General features: G+C 42.9%; 1 protein-coding gene across 8 annotated transcripts in view; it reads left to right on the plus strand.

Moving 5' to 3' along the window:
• ANO1 (anoctamin 1) overlaps nucleotides 1-19,481 on the plus strand; it is a 71,310-nt gene that overhangs the window by 24,849 nt on the left and 26,980 nt on the right. For 4 of the 8 annotated variants that reach the window (XM_039725084.1, XM_039725085.1, XM_039725087.1 and 1 more), the window contains exons 2-9: nucleotides 5,614-5,792; nucleotides 8,356-8,682; nucleotides 11,047-11,145; nucleotides 12,109-12,260; nucleotides 13,462-13,516; nucleotides 15,926-15,977; nucleotides 18,459-18,524; nucleotides 19,021-19,076. In XM_039725084.1, the coding sequence (XP_039581018.1) occupies nucleotides 5,614-5,792; nucleotides 8,356-8,682; nucleotides 11,047-11,145; nucleotides 12,109-12,260; nucleotides 13,462-13,516; nucleotides 15,926-15,977; nucleotides 18,459-18,524; nucleotides 19,021-19,076 (986 nt within the window). The remainder of the gene's footprint in view (nucleotides 1-5,613; nucleotides 5,793-8,355; nucleotides 8,683-11,046; nucleotides 11,146-12,108; nucleotides 12,261-13,461; nucleotides 13,517-15,925; nucleotides 15,978-18,458; nucleotides 18,525-19,020; nucleotides 19,077-19,481) is intronic. The other 4 variants (XM_039725089.1, XM_039725088.1, XM_039725091.1 and 1 more) reach the window with 1 other exon arrangement.

Consider the following 19,481-nt stretch of genomic DNA (forward strand, 5'->3'; position numbering starts at 1 on the left):
AGACAGGCATAAATAAAAAATTATGTCATAGCTGTGTGTCCTTCTAACCTGCTTTGAATATGTTGCTGATAATAATAGATCAATAACTTTAAAGCTGCAGACAGCCTTCCAGGAAAGCTGCAGCCCCACTCCAGAGCCCCACCATTCTCAGTAGTGAGGAACAGAGCTAAGCCAGCTGATCATCCAGACAATCCTGCCAGGAGCTGAAGTTTTTCCACCCCTGTGACTCCTAAGCACTGGGCACAAAGTGTCTGAATGGGCTCTGCCCTTCAGTGTGGGTTGTCAGCATCAGGCACATCAAGGTCGTTCTGCTTTGGACGTTCTGCTGTTTCTCCTCTGCAAAGGAAACTGTCCACGGAATCCAGGATTTATTTCACTGTTTGAGCTTTTTTTTTTTAATGGATTGGGTCATAACATCATACTTGATTCATTAAGGTAATAACCAGCGCAGATGTAGGCTACAAGTTTTAAAATAAATGGAAAAGCAAAGGAGATGGGCGAGTTCCAAAGTGTCCTACTTAGAGAAGATGAAAGAGGCAGGGTTCACCTTTCTGCAGATGGAAGGGCAGGAGGTATCAACGTGAAAGGTTAGACAGGAGATATCAACATGAAAGGATGGACAAGAGGTAGCAACATCCCTGAAAGGATGGACAGGAGGTAGCAACATCCCTGAAAGGATGGAGAGGAGGTATCAACATTAACTTTGCCCCAGGGGAGGTGGGCTCCCTTTTCCTGCCGGGCCAGTCGGGGTACCAGTGAAATCTGCTGCCTCTCCACCAGCAGCACAGTTGGGGGCAACATCTGGCTGCTGACAGCTGGAGGGGCGAGGGAGAATTTGCATCAAATTGTGATGTGGAGCTAATGAGCTCCTGATGTCAGGACTTTGAGCAGAGCAGAAGTTCAGGACATGTGCGGGTGTTCCTGGGAGAGCACGGCAGCTCTGTTGGTCCAGGGCCAGTGCCTCGTAAACAGGTGTCAGCATCCCAAAAAAAGAACTGCCCTCCCTGCCAGCAGCGGGTATCCTCGCTGGCATTCCAGCCTGCTGGCTGGCATTCCCGGGCACGGCTCCTGGGGCTGCAGGGCTGACCCGCGGGTCGGAGCGAGCCCGGCTGGGCTGGGCTGGGCTGGGGTGGCACTCTGAGCCTGCCTGGCCTTGCTCTTCCAGGGCTTTGGCCTCCAAATCTGACAGCCTTGGAGCGTATCAGGAGGGGGGGGAAGGGAAAGGAGAAGAGGCAGGCGAATCACTTGTGAGGATGATGTTTTTGTCTTCTTAGGATTAACCTCTGACTTGGAATTTAGGAGATACAGGCGGTAGAGAACTGGGTGAGGACATGCTGAAGGAGGATCCTGCTGCTAGGGGGCAATATGTAGCAAGCAAAACCCCACTAAAGGAGCTTTATCTCAATATCTTATCTTTTCTTCAAGAAAATAACTTAAATCCAAAAGTCATCCAATGTATTGCACAAGCAAACATTTTTTTCCCCGTAGAAAGAGTATACGATAAACAAATATTCAACATTTACTTACAGGTTGTGTTTGTTTCTTTTACCATATGTATATATGTGTGTGCATGTGTGTGTGCATGACTTTCTTAAAATGCTTCCTTGCTACCTGCATGATTCTTAATTTTTCATTCTGAATTGTATCATAGTTTATATAAAGCAAAAAAATAAGGACATGGACATTTAAAAGCTTGAAGCTTGAAGTGGTCTTGTAACTCTCCTGCTGCTTCACCTTTTTAACCCAGAGGTCTTTGTGACTTTATTTTGTTCTACCACTTTCTTAAACATACTCTCTAGAAGTGAAAACAAGAGGAGACCAGGAAAAAAAGAAAAATAATAGAAGGAAAGTCAGCTTCAGTGACATTATTGGTTTCAGGCTGAGCAGGGAAATATTATATTTGTTTAGATGTACTCATGCTGACTTAATGATACTAATTTTAGAACTAGTGCAGGGTATTTCTTTAAGAGTTGCATTGCATGAATGCAATTTTTAAATTCATTTTAATGACAAAAATACTTTTTGCCAGGGAATATTCAGTGTCTGTGCATGGTTATGACTATAATGTTAATGGTTGATTGAATCATGGAGAAAATACATTGGTTTCTACAACAGGTTTTTGGTCCTGGTTCACCTGGTCAGCAACGTTCAGTGAAGAAGCATTGTCTGAATGAGGAAAGATTACAGCACAGTGTGCCAAATTTCAGTGGTGGAAAAGTGGCCATTAATTAATTAGTGTTAATTTTTGCATGATGAGGTTGGGAATTTTAACAGCTGCAACTGAAATTTGAACAGAGGAGGAAGTGGTTTTGAGTTTGAGGGATTGTTTTATTAGTTCAGTCTTGTTTCCCATACGGCTCAGAGTGAGACACTCAGGCATGAGTTTGTCTCCCAGAATATTTGGGGACTTCTGCTGACTCAGAATCCATGGAGCTTTGAGATTGGTTTTGTGGCTGTGTTGAAATACATTGAGTGCTTCTTCAAGTCTTTGTTGTAGTGTTTTCTGCTTAATAAATAGAAGAGAGTGGGTTAGTCAGCATTAGAAGGCAGCAAAGCCAGCAGTTTTCATAATGCTCACCTCTTTCAGCTCCCAACAAAGAGATTACAATGTCAGTCTAGCTGAATTAGGACATTATTGTTCTTTTCACTCCTTACCTGTCCTCTTCTATCTTGCCATAAATAATTCTGAGCATGAATTTATTTTGAGATTAAATTATTGTCCTTGTGTAATGTGATTATCATGAAATATTCATGGTTTTAAATCTTTGAAATGCTCTACTCCATGTAAAAAAAAAAAGGTTTTGTGTTCTGCAACAGAAGGCTTTGACCTCTGCCAAATCAGCACAAGTGAAGTGCTCATAATCCCTGGGTGTTTGTAATTACCAAAGTGGTTTGGATGGCTTTACTTAGAATTAAATCCTGACATCATCCTTCAGTGCAGAAATCAAACTTGTTGTAATTAAGATTGTATTAAGAAAGCTCTCACAGTTCACATATTTTCCAGTAGTCATAATAAACCAAAATTCCATGATTCATTGCCTACCTGAAGCACTTGTTCTTTCCAATATTGCCAGGCTACTGATGTGTAAACAGGAATGTAAATATCTCCTTGTGTCGGGGGGATTGTTTGGGCTTGCACAATGGTGCTGAATCATCTGAGCAGGTCTCCTTGCTCCGTGCTGGGGCTTAACAAACTCTGCTTGGAAGTGCAGCTTCAGAGCACAGGGACGTCATTTGGGCTCAATGAAGCTTGTGATTTTCTCCTCTGAGCCTATTCTGTCCCAGTGGTGATTCCTAAACTAGCACTTTTCAGTTCACAGCTCCATTATTCGGATTCACAGTCAGTAAAAGGTGCTTCTCTTCTAATACCCTCTGCAAAATTCTGAAATAACTGGGTTTTACTTAGTACAAGTGTGAAAAGGAGGGAAAAGAAGAGAGGACTTTTACTGCACTTAATCCACTGTTTTTGCAAGGTTGTTTCCAGCATCCTTCCACATAAAAATGCAGGTTGTTGCAGTTATCAAGTTCCAAAAGTTTTATTATTTTATGAGTATTTTGCAGCCACAGAATAAAGGCTTGAGTACACAGGATTCTGCAGCTGCCCACACTTGTTTCAATTCCCATTGTTCAGGGAGCCTGCCCATATGTGCCTGTGAGTGTTGGGAAAAAGAGACCATACACATGTAGGGAATTGGTACAAACATTCCAGCTGTTCCCACGAGCCAGCAGATTTCTGGCTGCACCTCTACATTACCGCCATCAAAAAAAGCTCCTTGAGTTGTTACAAACTGCTGTTCAAGTGGCTTGCTGAGTTTGGTGATGCTGCCCTGAGATCTCATCTGTGCTGTCTGTTCTGGCACAGGGGAGTGTTAGAGAAGAGGCAAGAGCAGCAGCCCAGATCTGCAAAGGTGTGGGTGTTCCAGGCTGTGCACATGAATATGTAGAGGGTGATTGCTGCCCAGGTACTATGACGATATTAATGAGCACTGGTGTTCCTGGGAAAGCATCTTGGGGCAGCAGATTGCCCAGAACTGAAATGAACATCAACAGACTCATGGTGTTGGCAAGCTCCAGAGGAGCACAACTGCAAATTCCACAGAAGCATGGCTTTCATAACAGTAATGTTTACCTTTCTCTGATAAGCTCAGGACAGGTGCCAAGGCTTCAGTTGCATCCTCTTCTGCCTGTTGCAGGTTGTTGTCCTTGCTGGCTCCTGCCTTGTTCCCAGGAAGAGCCTGATCAGAAGTGTAGTGATTATTGCAGTGCTCTCCCAACATTCAGATTGGGCCAGGTGTGGTCAAGCTCTGGCCTCCTCCAGGGATGGATGGAGATTTTTAACTTCACTGGTTCCTTCCCCAGTGTGTGATCACTCTTGTTAGAGAATTGAGATTTTTTTTTAAATGTTTGGTTGTAATTTCCTTTGTTGCAACTTGTGTCTGTAGTCTCTCGCCCTTTTCTACATTCTTCACCAGTGAGAAGAATCTGGCCCAGCTCTGTCTGTACCTACTCAGTTGGTGGTTGAAGGCAGGAATAGGACCCCCATCATTTGTCTTCCCTCCTTTGGGCTGCATAAGTGAGGGACTTTTTTGGGTTTCCATTTTTCCCACCTGTCGAGACCCCTTGAAGTGGCAGCCTTACCCTCCAGCTTATCAATCCTGCTCCTCAGTTTCACATCATCTGTAAATTTTTTGGGGAGTGGTATTTTCTTTGTCTCTTCCCTCAACATTATCCCTGAAGTTCAACCAGACCCAGACAGGGTAATTCAGTATCATGTTTTTTTGTTGTTTGGGAAAGCTAATTTAGGATCCATAAATTCTACAATTCTTGCTTTATCTTCACTCTTTAGACAAGCCAGCTCTCCTCCTATGTGATTTCAAAAAAAAAATAAAAATGCTGCAGTATTTTATTTCAGTGACAAAATTAATAAAATCTTGGAACACTTTGCCTTCTATGGCTTGTATAAGTGCCCATATGCAAACCCCAGTTTGCATTCTGTAACTTATGTGGTTCCTCAGTTTGTAGTGAAATTTTTATTTAAAATCCTTTCGACTATCTATATACTTAAACAGGAAATGGAAACCATTCTGATGCCTCCATCAGAAGCAGGCTGAGACAGAGAAACCCCCAGATTTTCAAGACTACTTATTTAAGAATGGTTCAGTAAATCAGATGCAGGATGTAGGTACTTGAGGGAAAACCCTTGACTTAGTTTTTCATCATGAACAAGTTAAAGGAGAAAACGCCTCCTGAAAAGGGAAAGGCACCATGGCACCTATCCTCACCAGCAGTTTTTTCCCTTTCCACCCCCCGTTTTCCTTCTCTTGCCAAGAAATACAGTCATTCCACAAGCCCACAGAGTAAAAACACCCTGAGACACCCATGCAGGATAAAAGTTAACTGAGCTCTCTTCCTCTGGAGGAGGAGGAGACCCAGGTAGGGCTGAAGAGGGCTGGGGAAAGCTGAGAAGGGAGGAAGGGAGAAGGGGTGGGAGCCTGCCCAAGGGCTCATTGGCAGGAGAGGGCAGGAACAGGATACGTTTCAGCTTTTGGGTGGCTCTGGGAGGAGCAAGTTTGGATTAAAGTGTCTTGGTACAATTGTTCCCTTCCTTCTCAGACGCAGACAGCGAGTTTCATGGGGTGGATTTTCTGCCAGAAGATCTCAGTGAGGCTCCAGAGGAGACAGGAATGAGGGTGAACAAGAAGTACTCCTGTCTGCCTGCTGAGGAGAAGGGCATCCACATCATCAACATCCGAGCCATCGAGGACATCGGCTACGACCAGCACGAGAGCACGGTGAGTGACCTGCTGGGTCACAACAGGCACGCTGCCCCTCGGCTTAGTTCTCATCCTTTCCACTCCCAGGATGCTCTGAAATCCTCTCCCTCTGTTTTCCCAGGGTGCTGGGAAGGGTTGCCACCAGGCACAGCCCATGCTGGTGTGGTGGGGGGTGTTCTTGGATGTGTGAGAAAGGGAAGCTGGTTTAACCTGTAGCATAAAAAGGGGCTGCCTCTTCTCAGAGTAAGGAATCTGGCAATAAGGCTGTGCCAACCTTTACATCTTCCTGCCAGTGCAGAGAACAAAAGAGAATGCCTCAAATTTCATTCAAAAGCCTTTGTTAACATAGAAAACATTAAGCCAATCTTCTCCAGCACACAATAGAAATTAGATTTCCAGGGTCATTAATTGCTCCTCAGTTAAATTCTTTAACACAGATTTTAAAGGGAGTTAGTAATATGAATACCCGGCGTGATAACGACTTGGTTATGTAATTTGAACAAAAAAGAAGTTTATTAAGGTGGAGTGGGCTATACAACAGATTCACTGGGGAAAGAGGTACCAGAAAAAGCAACATGTGATTTATTGTGCTTAAAATTAGGATGGAGCATGGAGGAATAGTTCTGTCAGGGTGTTAAAATCCTCCTGCTGTGGTGAAACTGAAATGTCTTTTTTCTGTCTCGTTCACAGCTGAGGAGACATAAGTTTTACATGGTCTAAGTCAATGCAACCAACTCAATTTAAGCACAGGAGCACTGCAAGAGAATATCTGGCCCATGAGTATCTTTCAGCATTTATACCCCACCCTTAAAATAATCTGACCATTAATTTCTTTAAAACAGAACCAAGTTTTTTGGCTGCTTCCTGTTTGCTGTGGGATATAGCTGTTCTCACATATAAGTGAATTTGTTGAGGCTTTAGTAGCCACAGTGGTGGCTTAGCCTAGTTTTTCAGAAACTGCTGTTTAATTAATTAGTAAGATAAATACACCTTTAAAAAATTAAACACAGTCCAGTTAGTTGCCATTTGTTAATATTTTGTTTCTGTTGAAATTTGCATGAGTTGCCTGCCACAAGCAGACTGTCAGCTTGCTTTAAAAAAATGTTCTGAATTCACAGGTGCATGCCATTAGTCATAAAGCAATTGAAAAGTAATAGTTATTAATGGTCTTTTATATCAAAACTATGCTTATGAACTAAATGAGAATATCTAGGTAGGGCATAAGCATTAACAGACTGCCCTGAAGAGTTTGACATGGCTAAATAACCTCCCCTGTTTTCATGGAATGGGGAATAGAGGCAAGAGGAAAATGAGTGAACTCTGTGGTGGCTCCAAATGCTGTATTATCTTATTATATATTTATTAACTTGGTGTAAAGGGTTTAGTTTAAATGGGAAAGAGAAGTTAGATACTAAAGGAAAGGGAAGCGGATAGCAAAGGCTATCTAAAATAATTTACATCTAGTGCTTTATGTATGAAATAAGCAGGTGTGCACATCCCAAATAGATTTTAGCATTTTGCAACTGATGACCAATTGCTCTCTTTTGGAGCACAATTCCTTTTCCCTCCATGGAGAATGGGCATTCTTCTATAAACTTAGAAGCCAGAAAAGTTCCCTGGTCACTGAAAAGAAACTCCTGTGTTGGGTATTTTTTGTGAAAACACATGCCAGTTACTAGTGAAATCTCTTCCTTTTTTAAATTTTTTTATTTATTTTAATATTATGTGTAAATCTCCAAGGGTAGAATTGTGGATTATGCATGAGAACTGTTATAAAAGTAGTAATAAATTAAATGTCAGTACTTTTTGTTTGTTTGTTTGTTTCTACAGTCGCCCTGTGCAGTTTTCAGATAAATGCTTGGACATGAAATTGTGTTTTGAGTCGTACCTTTCATGTGTCTTGGAACACTTACCCAGCATTAACCCGGGCTGGGAATAAAGCCATTGCCACCATCAGATTGCATAGTGACATAGGTTTTATAAGTGGGGAAAAAAAAGTGGTGAACTCAATAAGCAGTGACCCCACTTCCCTGGCCACTTTCCATGGCGTTTTTGGCCACGCCGCAGGAGCAGCTGGCTCCCTTCAGTCTGTATCTAAGATGATCTCTTTCTCAGATGATATGGACTTGCAATGATAGATAAGAGAAGTGAGAAATGTTTCCCCACGATATTAATCTATTTGTCAGAATTGCAGCATTGCAGATGTCATGGGTGGAAAAGGACAGACGATCTTAGCGGCAATTAACCCCCAAAGGAGAAAACCAAACCCAGCAAGTAGCTGACTTATGAACCAGTGTGCTGGTGATTAGATTAAATCCCAGTCATGCAATCTATTTATTTCTGGCCAATAAAATCTCAGCTGGCTATCAGTAAAATTAAAGGTGTTAACTTGCAAAAATTTTTGGAGTAAGTAGCATGGGGGGACTCCTCCCATCTGCTGTCTGTCTGGAGAGAGGGCATCGTTTGCTCCAGGCAAAAGGAGCCTTGAAAGGAAAGGATGATCTATTTGGTGCTTGTGTTGGGCTGTGCATTCATTAGCCTTCTCTCTTCTTCTCTCCACACACCCACTCCCCACTTCCAGTTATTAAATTCCCTCTCCAAAAACCCGGATGCTGACTGCAAATACGGGCTGTACTTCAGGGATGGCAAGAGGAAGGTGGACTACATCCTGGTTTACCACTACAAGAAGTCCTCGGCCGGGAAGACTCTGGCCAGGAGACCTCAGCAGAACGATGCCAGTGTCCGCAGCACCAAGCAGGACCAGCCACTGCCGGGGAAGGGGGTGCAGCTGGAGATGGGGGACAGTGAGCCTCACATGGATTACCACGAGGACGACAAGAGGTTCCGCAGGGAGGAGTATGAGGGGAACCTCGTGGAGGCTGGGCTGGAGCTGGAACGTGATGAAGATGTAAGGATCCATTTAAAAGGGTTAGAGAGGGTGCCTGGTGGCCAGGTCCTGGGGGATGCTGAGCTGTCCCTGCGAGCCTGGCTCTGATCAAGGTTGCACAGTCTCAGCTTTCACAGGAATTGATTGCAGTTCTGGCAGTCAGTGCCGTCCTCACCCACTGATTTGGTTGACTTGCACAGGAGTGTACGATGGTGTTGTAAATGTCCTGATGAGGTGAAGTTTCCTGGCTTTTCTTGGCCAGGATTTGTGGCACACCCACCATTGCAACACGTCTGTGTTGTGCTGTCTGCAGGTGAGGCTTAAACCCTCTCTGAACACTAATCCTGGTCTGGTGGGTTTACAGTATGCAGTTGTTTGAATCCTCTGGTAATTCCAGCTATGAGGGGAAAAAAAAAATCAGGTACAGGCAGTGTCATCTTTATTCCTCAATATAGGCTTGAGGAGAATTAAATTAGTTCAGGAGGCTCTGGTCCACGCTCCTGCTGGAGCACATGGGTCTGTGTTACAATTTGCTCTTTCCATTCTTAGACGTGAACAGTACAGCATGTAACATCTTCCACCTGCACCCTGAAAACAGGATATTCTATTAAAAACCCATTAGAACTGTGTAAAAAATGATGTATGTGAAGTGCTGCCAGTGTGTGATTAGTAGAAATAGACACAGCAGTATTAATTTCAAAGAAAGCTGCTACAATTATCTGACCCAACCAATGTGCCCCAGACTCCCGAGAGAGAGGGTAAACATTTATGCTGGTTTTATTTACAGGATCTAAAAGTTGAGATAAACATTTCGACCTGGGAACAGACTGCAAAAAAATAAATCTGTCACCTATTACTCACAAATTACAGACATTTATATCTTTTACATATTATGTATATGTAATATATATACTTAACATGGTGCGATGCAAGCAAAGCCCAAAATGTTTCCCCTGTCTGTCTAACAGTGAAAATCAGACTTGCTTTCTGTCCAGCTTGCAGGTTCCTGTAACAAACATGGAGTTTGCCTGTGCCAAGTCATAGACATTGAAATCCTTTGCCAGATGGGAGGTTCCACCTATGACATGTAATATGATTTCAAATGATGCAGGACTCAGGGGTCAAGCCAGAACACTGTAAAAGAGAAGGAACCCTGTCCTTTCGGTGCAAAACACCAAACCACATGAGATGGAAGTGTAGAGATGAAAGCAAGATTTGGGGATTTACATCAGCTTCCACAGCCAGCTCGTCCATGTAGAGGGAAAAGATCTCCAATCACTTGGGCCTGAAAAGCCACAAAGCTGCATTGGAGACCTCACTGATTCCAAAAGAGCAAAGGCTTCTTAAACAGATGGTGTTTAATAAACCACTTAAGCTGTCTTCAGTGAAATGGCTGGATGGTCACACACAAAGAGTTGTGGCCACTGCCTCAATGTCCACAAATAATTGATTAAAACAAGGCCAGGTTGGACAGGGCTTGGGGCAGCCTGGCCTGTCCACGGCAGGAGTGTTGGAACTAGATGGCCCCTGAGCTCCCTTCCAACCCAAACCATTCCATGGTCTTGTGAGTAGCCAGTTTCTAGAAAGCGAGTGAGAATACAGCTGTGTGAAAGTTGTGTGTTACTGTAATAACTGAGTTGGTGCAGCAATAGGATTAGAAAGATTAATTGCAGTTCATTTCTTTTCTGTTTGCTGAATGCCTCCTAGTTGGATATCGTTTGTCCAGTGCCTTTGGAATGGCTGCTCCAGGAGGAGCAAACATGGGTGTATGTGGGAGTGCCAGGAGCAAACATCCATGTCCTGCCCTCTAGAACACAGCTCAGAGAATTACTGGGCTGCAAGCAAACCACTAATATTGCCACTGACTTCTGTCCTCCTTTTGCTTTGTTTGGTGGAGTTCTTCCTACTGGCTTTCCTAACCATGATGCTTTAATGGAGATATTCACATTTGATTCTGAGGCTGCTCCTCTGAGGTATGAGCAGCAGCGACTCTCTCAGCCCCAGAAATTACAACACACCAAATCACACCATTTTGGCTGGATGCCTCTGCTTCAAATTTAACTGGCTCAGCCTGTGTTTGTGTCCACAGTCATTAGCTTTTATTTCCCAAACAGTTTTTATCTGTTTAACCTTGTGGTAATTGCTTAGGGAGACAATAGCATTTTTTGAGTCACATTCTATAGCAGCTCAGCACAGTGAGGTGTTCAGTATTTGTCCTGTTGTTAGAAACCAACTCTCTCAAACAAATGAGATGTATCATGTTGGCCCTAATGGACTGTTTGTTCCTTAAATATGCATGAATCACATGGGATAATGCATTTAATTTCCTCTCATCAGTAAAATTTTCCCCTGCTTTTTTTTTTTTTGCCTTTTTTTTTTTTTAAGACTAAAATCCATGGGATTGGATTTGTAAAAATACATGCACCATGGAATGTATTGTGTCGAGAGGCAGAATTCCTTAAGCTCAAGATGCCCACAAAAAAGGTGAGTCTTGATTTTCTTGTTTTCCTCATGAAGGCATAGTTTAAACATATGTTCCTCTCAGAACACTTTAGAAATGCAGACTTCTCTTTCCACAAGCATTTTCAAAACAATTAACTGAAATGCACCAGAAATGAAAGTCACAAACGTACTTGCTTGAGGCAACAGAGGGAAAAAGTGGAAGGAAGAATGGAAATTAAAAATTTCTGGCTGCTACCACAGTCTGTACACGATGAGAGTGATTTCATACCCATTATGTTTTAAAAGAGGTTTCAGCTGATGGTGAAATTTCTGTGTGCCTTTTGGACATTTTTTTTCTCACTTGAAGACTGCTAAATCTGAACACAAGGATAAGAATTTGTCTCGCTGGGTTTAGTGACTATTCATATACACAGTCAGTCATGTTTGCAGGAGCTGGGGCCACTCAACCACAAAATAAATTACCTTCCAGAATATTTGAAATATCATTAAGGGAATGACAGTGTATTTTCATCAATTCTAAATCACCTGTGATAGATAGCTACCTGCTCAGTGAGCACAGCTCAGAGATGGATTAATATTTAAACACAGACTAAATGCAGGTCCCAGACTGCAGAGAGAAGTCCATAATGGAGCCAGAGACAGTCTCCAAGCCCAGCATCATTTATTACAGCACTAAAACCACACTTTTGGTTTGGATTTCATATTAATCCCCATTATTGCCTCACTTACCAGGGATTTTAATCAGAAGCACAATTATATTAAAAAGTCTGTTGTGATTCTGTGGTTCCCTAACCCTTGGTTTGACTTTCCCATCCCTTTCTTTCTGGATGATTTCAAGAATGTAAACCATACTCCTCGATAGTTTATTGTGATATATTTATCTAATTCTGGTTGATCCCTTACAGTTCACTCTGACCTATGGATTACCAAAAAGCAGTAAAGTTTCACTGTTTTTTTTTTTTTTTTTTCTCTTTGCCCCTTCAGGTGTATCAGATAAACCAGACCCATGGCCTCCTGAAAAAGATTAATTCTGTGATTCAAAAAATAACGGAGCCCATCCAGCCCAAAGTAGCAGAACACAAACCTCAGACGGTGAAGCGCCTCTCCTACCCCTTCTCCAGAGAGAAGCAGCACTTGTAAGTGAAAGCCTTCCCTGAATATCCATGTGCACAGGTTCCTGCCTCTCTGACAGCAGCTCAGGCACCAGAGGGTGAATGGGAACATGAACACCAACATTTTGGCGGGCATTGCTGCAAAGAATATTTCCATTTTTCAGTAAATTTACTTTTGGGGGGATTTTTTGGCTTGCTGTTGAGGAATGAGTCTCTGCAGAGAAATCTCTTTAGTGTGTTTTAGCTGCTGTTGTGGCACATAATGTGGGTGTGTATAACTGTACACTTCACCTGTTAGGCTGCCAAAAGGGGATTTATAATGTGATTTATGACAGTCTCTTCTCCACATTAAATAAAATGCTCAGTAAAACTTGTAGCCAGGGATGTGGGTTGACAAATTTCAGAATAATTTCATATATCTGGTGTGGGCAGCTGACACAGGTAGTGCCAACCAGGCCTTGCCTTTGAAGTGCTGTAAAGTCAGAGGTGGCTTTGCCATCAATCCCGGATCAGCAAGAACAGCTGTAAATGTGGGTGTAGGGAAAAAATCACGAGGTAGAGCCCAGCCAAAGCTTCTCCTGCCTTGGATTGCTCTGCTGCTGCTCTCCCCTGGCCAGCATCCCAAAGGACTCACTTTGAAGGCTGTGTTTATGGATGTGCCAGCTGGAACAAACAGCAGTCCTAGGGCAGGATCTCTTCCCTGCACCCCCAGTGTTCCATCCAGAGATGCAGAGCACTGATGGGCTTGGGCCAGGCCAAGCCCAAGATGTGTGTGACATCCTGGAGGTTCAGGGAAGGTCCAAAATATGCTCCTGAGTGCAGACATGGATGGGCCTCACACTGTTTGCAGGTGGCGTTTCCAGGAACAGCACCTGTGTCTCTGCTGAATGAGGGAGGAAACAGAGGCCTCACAGGGAAAATTAAAGATTACAAGGGGAAATTCAAGGCCAGCAGTGGTCAGGAATTCAACTTAAATGAGTGTCAACACTCTCTTTTGTGCTGAAAAACCTATAAAGACATAAACTCAGTGAAATGTATAAGCAGCCTCTTTAAAATGTGGGAGTTGGGTTGGACTTGCTTTTTGACAGGGTTTCTACAAGCTGTTCTTTAATTTGAGCTCTGAGAGATCCCCAGGAGAAATGAAAATATTGAAGGGGTCAACAAGAACAGGAAATTACTGACTTTTTTTTTTTATCTAATGGGCTTCCTTCTAATCTTTTGACAGATTTGATTTGTCTGACAAAGATTCCTTCTTCGACAGTAAAACCAGAAGCACTATAGTAAGTACTGCCTGTAAATAATTTATGGTGGATGTTGTCTCGGTCGTGGTGTTAACAGCTTTACTGCAATGCCTGTTCAAGTTTATCTTTCTTAACCAAATGCCAAGGATCTCCTGTGCCATCAGGTACTGAAATTATAAATTCCAGATTTAGTGCTGAGTAGTGTTTGATGCCTTTTGGAAAATAATTTGTATCTTCTTTCTAGTTCATGGGTAATTTTCTTAGTAGAGATATCACCATCTGGGAATGTTTAGATTTTACCACTCGTTCTGCCCACCAGCTGCCTGCACCCACGAGGGATTGAATTTTTTGTAACTATGCATTGTTCTTTTTGCAAAATGCTTCTGATTATCCTGAGACAAATTCCAACAAAACAGCCAGGTATTTACAGGGAATATTATATATGTAGTTTTTGGGGAAAATTCTCTGTAGTGGTGGTATTGAAAGTATTAAGGTTGATGGCTTTTATCTGACTTACAGAACATAAAATAGAGGTGAGGAAGAAGGTGTCACTTCATTTATAGCCACCAAAGGAGGAATTGAAAGGCCAGCCCGTGTGATATCCAGGGCAGCTGGAAGGGGCCGTGCCAAGCAGCCCTGGCTGCAGCACATTTCAGAGGATAACAGGGACTCTTTGCCCCATTCCACTGCTCCTAACTGGTGCCTTGGAATGTGACTGCCAGCATGCTTTTATCTTATATTTAACTTCAGCCTTTTGGGACGCCAAGTGGTTTCCTAAAGAGCTTATATCCCAATCAGAGCTGCCTTTCATTGCTGTGGTGATAAGGGCTGTAAGATACCCAACTTCCCTTTCCTGCTCTGAAATTCCAGCTTATTCCACAGTGTAGCTCCCCACCAGCCTGAAGATCAGGGGTTTGATGTGAGCACTGCTTATGGGGGCAAGGTGGAGGCAGATGCTGGAGCACAGAAATGGGGAAGAAAAAGACAAATACTGATTTGGTTTATTTGCAAATGAAACATTTAACTTGAGGTTGGGGGGAGGGGGCGAGGGGAAGCCTGGCTTTTGTTTGTAGGCTTTCTTTTATATGTCCAGATGTATAGGGCAAAAACCTTGTAAGTACAAGGAACTCAACAAATGAAGAGTTCAAATTCATGAGCAAGGCAGCAAGACAAAATGGCTCCATGGAACAAGAGGGTGAGCAAGACTGACTGGAAAATGGACTGAAGCAGGAGCTCAGAGCAGAGGCTGAGAGGGAAGGGAGGCACAAGGGTTTTTTGAACAACTGAAGGAACACTGGGCGTATAAGAATAATGCTGGTGCTTCTTTCTGTGAAATCCCTGCAAATCACTCAGTAATGAAGAACATATTGAATGTTTCCCAACATAATTTTATTCTGTGTGCATTGCTGTTTGTATTCTTCTTTCTTAAAGTTCTCCCCTGCCTTTCTCAAATGTATTTTTGAACCACAGTGCAAATATTGACCCTTCCACCTACTGCAAAATGAACAGGAATCTAGTCACTACCCATGAGTCTTTGATGAATAGAAAGTAAGCCAAAGACCTTTTAGTTATTAAAAAAAGAAAATAAAAAAAAATGTATTATATAACTGGAAATCTCTCTGTGACAGCCCTTTAATTCACCGGGGTTACAAGACGACAGACTGGGGATGAGCTGTGGGACTTGCCCCGGATGCCCTCACTTGCTTCCTCCAGTGAATTGGGCAAGAGTCAAGTTAGCACACAGATAAGGGAGCTGGAAAGCAGTCCCCAGCTCCCCCGACAGGCCAGGCAGTGGGCAGGAGGTGCCTTTGCTCCAGGTTTCCCTGTGCTGCCTGCTTGCCCTGCCAGAGAGCACCGCTGCACGGGAGTGGCCAAAAGCTGAACCTCGCAGGCAGCCTGCTGAGCTGTGCAAAGGTTACTCGACAATAAATGCAGTAAATCCCAAAATAAATACATCTGTTTTGCCGCTGAGGTCAGGCAGGCTCAGAGATGTTAAGGTCAGCCTGTGTTAGTCCAGTTTGATAAACGGCTGCGTGCCGCGTACACGCCGTGAGCCCGGAGCTCTCCGCAGCTCCTTGGGATGGAGCCAGCCCGTGCCCTTGGAGGTCAGGGTAGAGCTGCTCCGGGTGGAAGAACACCTCTGAGCTCTAATCAATGGCTAACATGAGCAAAAATTGCGTTTCTGTTATGCCAGGGGGTAGATGTAACCCTGGTTGCCCCCATCAGTTCTCCTGGTAGCTGACTATTTAGCTAAGCTTTTCTCTCCTGCACAGAAAGCACGGCACACAGAGCTCTGAGCCCTGCTCTCCTGAACACCATGACTTTTATTAAAGAGTGATGACTTCATCCGCATCTTGGTTCGGCCAATATTTGAGCTGTACACAAAAAAGATTGTGCTCTTCACTGGTGGTGTGTGAAGTAACCCTGTCTTTTCTTCTGCTTCTGTAGGTTTATGAAATATTGAAAAGAACAACGTGTACCAAAGCAAAATATAGCATGGGTAAGGAACTTTATTTAGCTTTAAGATCAATATCTTTTTCAGATATTGAAAATAATTGTATGTTGTAAATGGCTGTGGAGTTTAGGTTTTCCCCCTGCTTTCTAATTCAATGTATGTGGATGTAATTGTTTTATTTGGAAATCTGATTCAATTTATTCAGCTGTTTGACATTTTCTCAAATGTGAATTTATAGATTAAATTAAATGGTAAGTGAGCATGTGGCCCCTGCAGATGTGACTTAGGATGGATGGTGACATAAACCAGCAGATGAGATGTGCTCTGTGTTCTACACTCCCTGAAATGGATTGAGGGTGTTTCTGTAAAATCCAGTACCTGCAGTGAAAGTCTGTGGCTTGGTCCATTTCGTTCAAGCAGGAACCCCACATTTTATAGTGGGATGGTTTTCCAGTGACTTGAGGGGAATGGTCTTAACTGGTGACTGTCCTGAGTGGAACTGAGATGAGCCCCCTGGAGCAGCCAGGGGCCAAGGCTTGCACTAGAACTGGGCACCTCAGCCCTCAGAGAAGGTGCTGCAACTTAGGGGATGTGAAATTTGTACTACCATGACCAAAAGTCTTAGGATTTCAGCCCTAGGGTTTGTGCTATAAGAATTAAATTCATAATAAAAATGAATTGCAAATCAGGCCACCTTAAAGATTTGTTGGCAGCTGATCCTGCTCAGCTGCTATATACTTTATTTTATACATGATACACAGATACACTTGACTGTGGGACCAAAGTTAACAGATAGTTAATGGTAAATCCAAACAAATAAGGTGGAAGGGTGAATTCTCAAACAAAGTGAGAAAAGTACGTAAACATGGAAGAAAATATTTGGTAACTGTTGAAATCTGTTATGGCATGTATTTGCCTACGAGAAGTTAAATAAAACGATAGGAACTTGAATTACAGGTAGTTCTGTTCAATATTGACCCATCAGCTGCTTAAAAAGACATCAAATAACAGAAGAACAATTACGCCACAAATTATTTCCATGCTTTGACTTTTGTGTTGAAGTAACAACACACAATGCACAATTGTTGACTCCTAATATACACTAAAATTTGGTGTCCAGCCAGTATTAACAGAACTGCTGTTCTCTGTAGCATGGGAAATTCAAATTATTCTGTGACTTTCGAGACCCCTTCTGAGTCTGGTGCTGGATCATTTTCACTGGAAATTACATCTTTGGACTCTTGAAAGGGGAAGGTCACACAGCTCAGTTTAAATTCTTGCCTTGGAGTTGGTTTCTCAGTTGATTTTTTTTTTTTCTTTTTTGGTCCAGTAAATGGGAAGCACAGTAGGGATTAGTTGAATAGGGAAGACACTCATGTATGGTAGAGTGTTAGGATTCCTGGATGGTTCTTCTACCTGAGACTGGCAAGGCCACACAATATTGCTAATAAAAATGCCATCAACTCAATTAGCTCCTTTGTGTTCCAGTGCTGGAATGCTGGGTTACAACCCAGCAGAGGTGGCAAACAGATTTAAACAAACACAGATAATGCTGCAGGAAAAAAAGCAGCTGCCCAGGGGAACACTGCAGCCTTTGTTATTTATTGGGAAAATGTTCTGAAAATGTGAATTTGGCTTCACTGTTAAATCCAGATCTGTAATAGAAGGGGACTATGTAGCTCTTCTCACAGCCCTAGAAAAATAATTTATCAGCTCACCAGTTGTTCCTGCCAGGAGTGTGGAAACATTTGCAGACAATTCATAGACCTGTATAATCTTAAATAGGTCTTTGAAAATTAATATCAGTATCTGCAAGATACTGAGCACTCCTGGAGCTGCTCCTCCAGCAGGTGATTAGTATCTTGAAAACGTTAATGAACTTGAACAATCCTCATTTCAAGAGCAATCAAAAATTACTCTGCAGTGAGCTGGTTCCTATTTCATAGTCCTGTTCCTTCACAACCAGTCCCACACTCTTTTCTTAGCCATGAGCTGACAGGCAGCATGGAGCGCACCAGAACACCTCATTTTTCTTTTCTTTTTTTGAGTCTTTTCAAATCCTTCCCAATGCCAGTGGCCAGATTTATATCTATTATTTTTTTTTCAGTTGGCATTAATCACCGTTGCCCTGAACAAAGACAAGTGCTTGACTTAGCTCTGACTCAGCACCCAAAAGTGGTTCATTCAATCCCCAAATGTATGTTCACGGGCAACGTGACGCCTCCAGACGTGGTGCACAGAATTGGAAGCAGCTCTATTAAAGCCAGCAGCTGCAGGAGGAAAGAACATTAGGGAATTAATGAGCTACAACCCTCCAAAGGCCCAGGTCCAGCCACTCTTGGGGATGGTGCAGCACTCCTCCAAACTTCCACACCAACTCCTCCCTCTGGCCCCCAGCGGAGGAGTGACACCACCCCTGGGAAAGGCAGGACTCCTCCCAGTCCCTCGTGCCACAGACATTTAATAGATGAAGCACTAATTGCTTTCAGCCTCATGCATGTCACTAATAAACGGCTGTGTAAACAGGGAAAGGAGAGGGAAGAAAGAAGGAAACTGCCCTTTTAAATAAAAGACGAAAATGTGGTAAATATGGTAAGTATTACGCCAAGGTCTTCGCAAAGGCTTTCCCTACAATTTCTCTGATCAATCTAAAACCTGAATTCAAAACTTTGTGTGGGTGATGCGTGTGAATGTGGGTTTCCCTATGCCAGCAATTCCAGCCATATTCTCCTTGTGATCCAGCCTTCTGCTACACTTTCAAATCTTCAGGCTTGCCCTTAAATCAAACTGACTTTTCAGAAAATGTAATTTATTTTAATGACTAATTCCAAGTCATTGGCTTCTAATTCTTGATTCTCAAATATATATGACTTCCTCTTGCTCTCTGCAGTTTTCCATTTAATAAAATGAGTCATGTATAATAACCTATATGATTAAAAATGAAACTACATGGAAAGGAATAAGATGGCAGCAAAATCATTATCTGATCAAATGGCTGTTATTTTGAGGGAAATCTCCTGGAAGGATGATGAAGTGAGGCTGTCTAATCTTGAAATTATAAATAACTATTATGTTTTTATTTTTCAAGGGATCACCAGCCTTCTTGCCAATGGAGTTTACAGTGCTGCATATCCTCTGCATGACGTAAGTGGTCTTGCAATATATTTTACACATCTGCTGTCTGTCACCAAGAAATCCCTCATGTGTGACGTGTTGGTGGCATCATCCCAAACATGACTGACTTTCTTCTCACTTGTGTCATGACTGCAGTAACTTCTGCATGTTGTTTCCCTCCCTCTGCTCCCTTTTAAGGAATTCCCCACCTTGGTTCTACCTCCGATGACCACAAATTTGAACGCAACAATAGAAGAGTTGTTACAGTGTTTTAGCAAATGAAATTCTTCTGTTGTTTCCTGACCTTCTGCCCCCAAGATCTCTGGCACCACTGCCAGGAAACACATTTATTACCAGGGCATCAAGCAGCTGGTTCCCTTGGCCACGTGTCCCTGTGGAGGCATCAGTAGCTGTGTGTCCATGCAACCAGGAAAA

This window comes from Passer montanus, unplaced genomic scaffold, assembly GCF_014805655.1.
Source record: "Passer montanus isolate IOZ18808 unplaced genomic scaffold, ASM1480565v1 scaffold54, whole genome shotgun sequence".
Taxonomy (NCBI): Eukaryota; Metazoa; Chordata; class Aves; order Passeriformes; family Passeridae; genus Passer; species Passer montanus.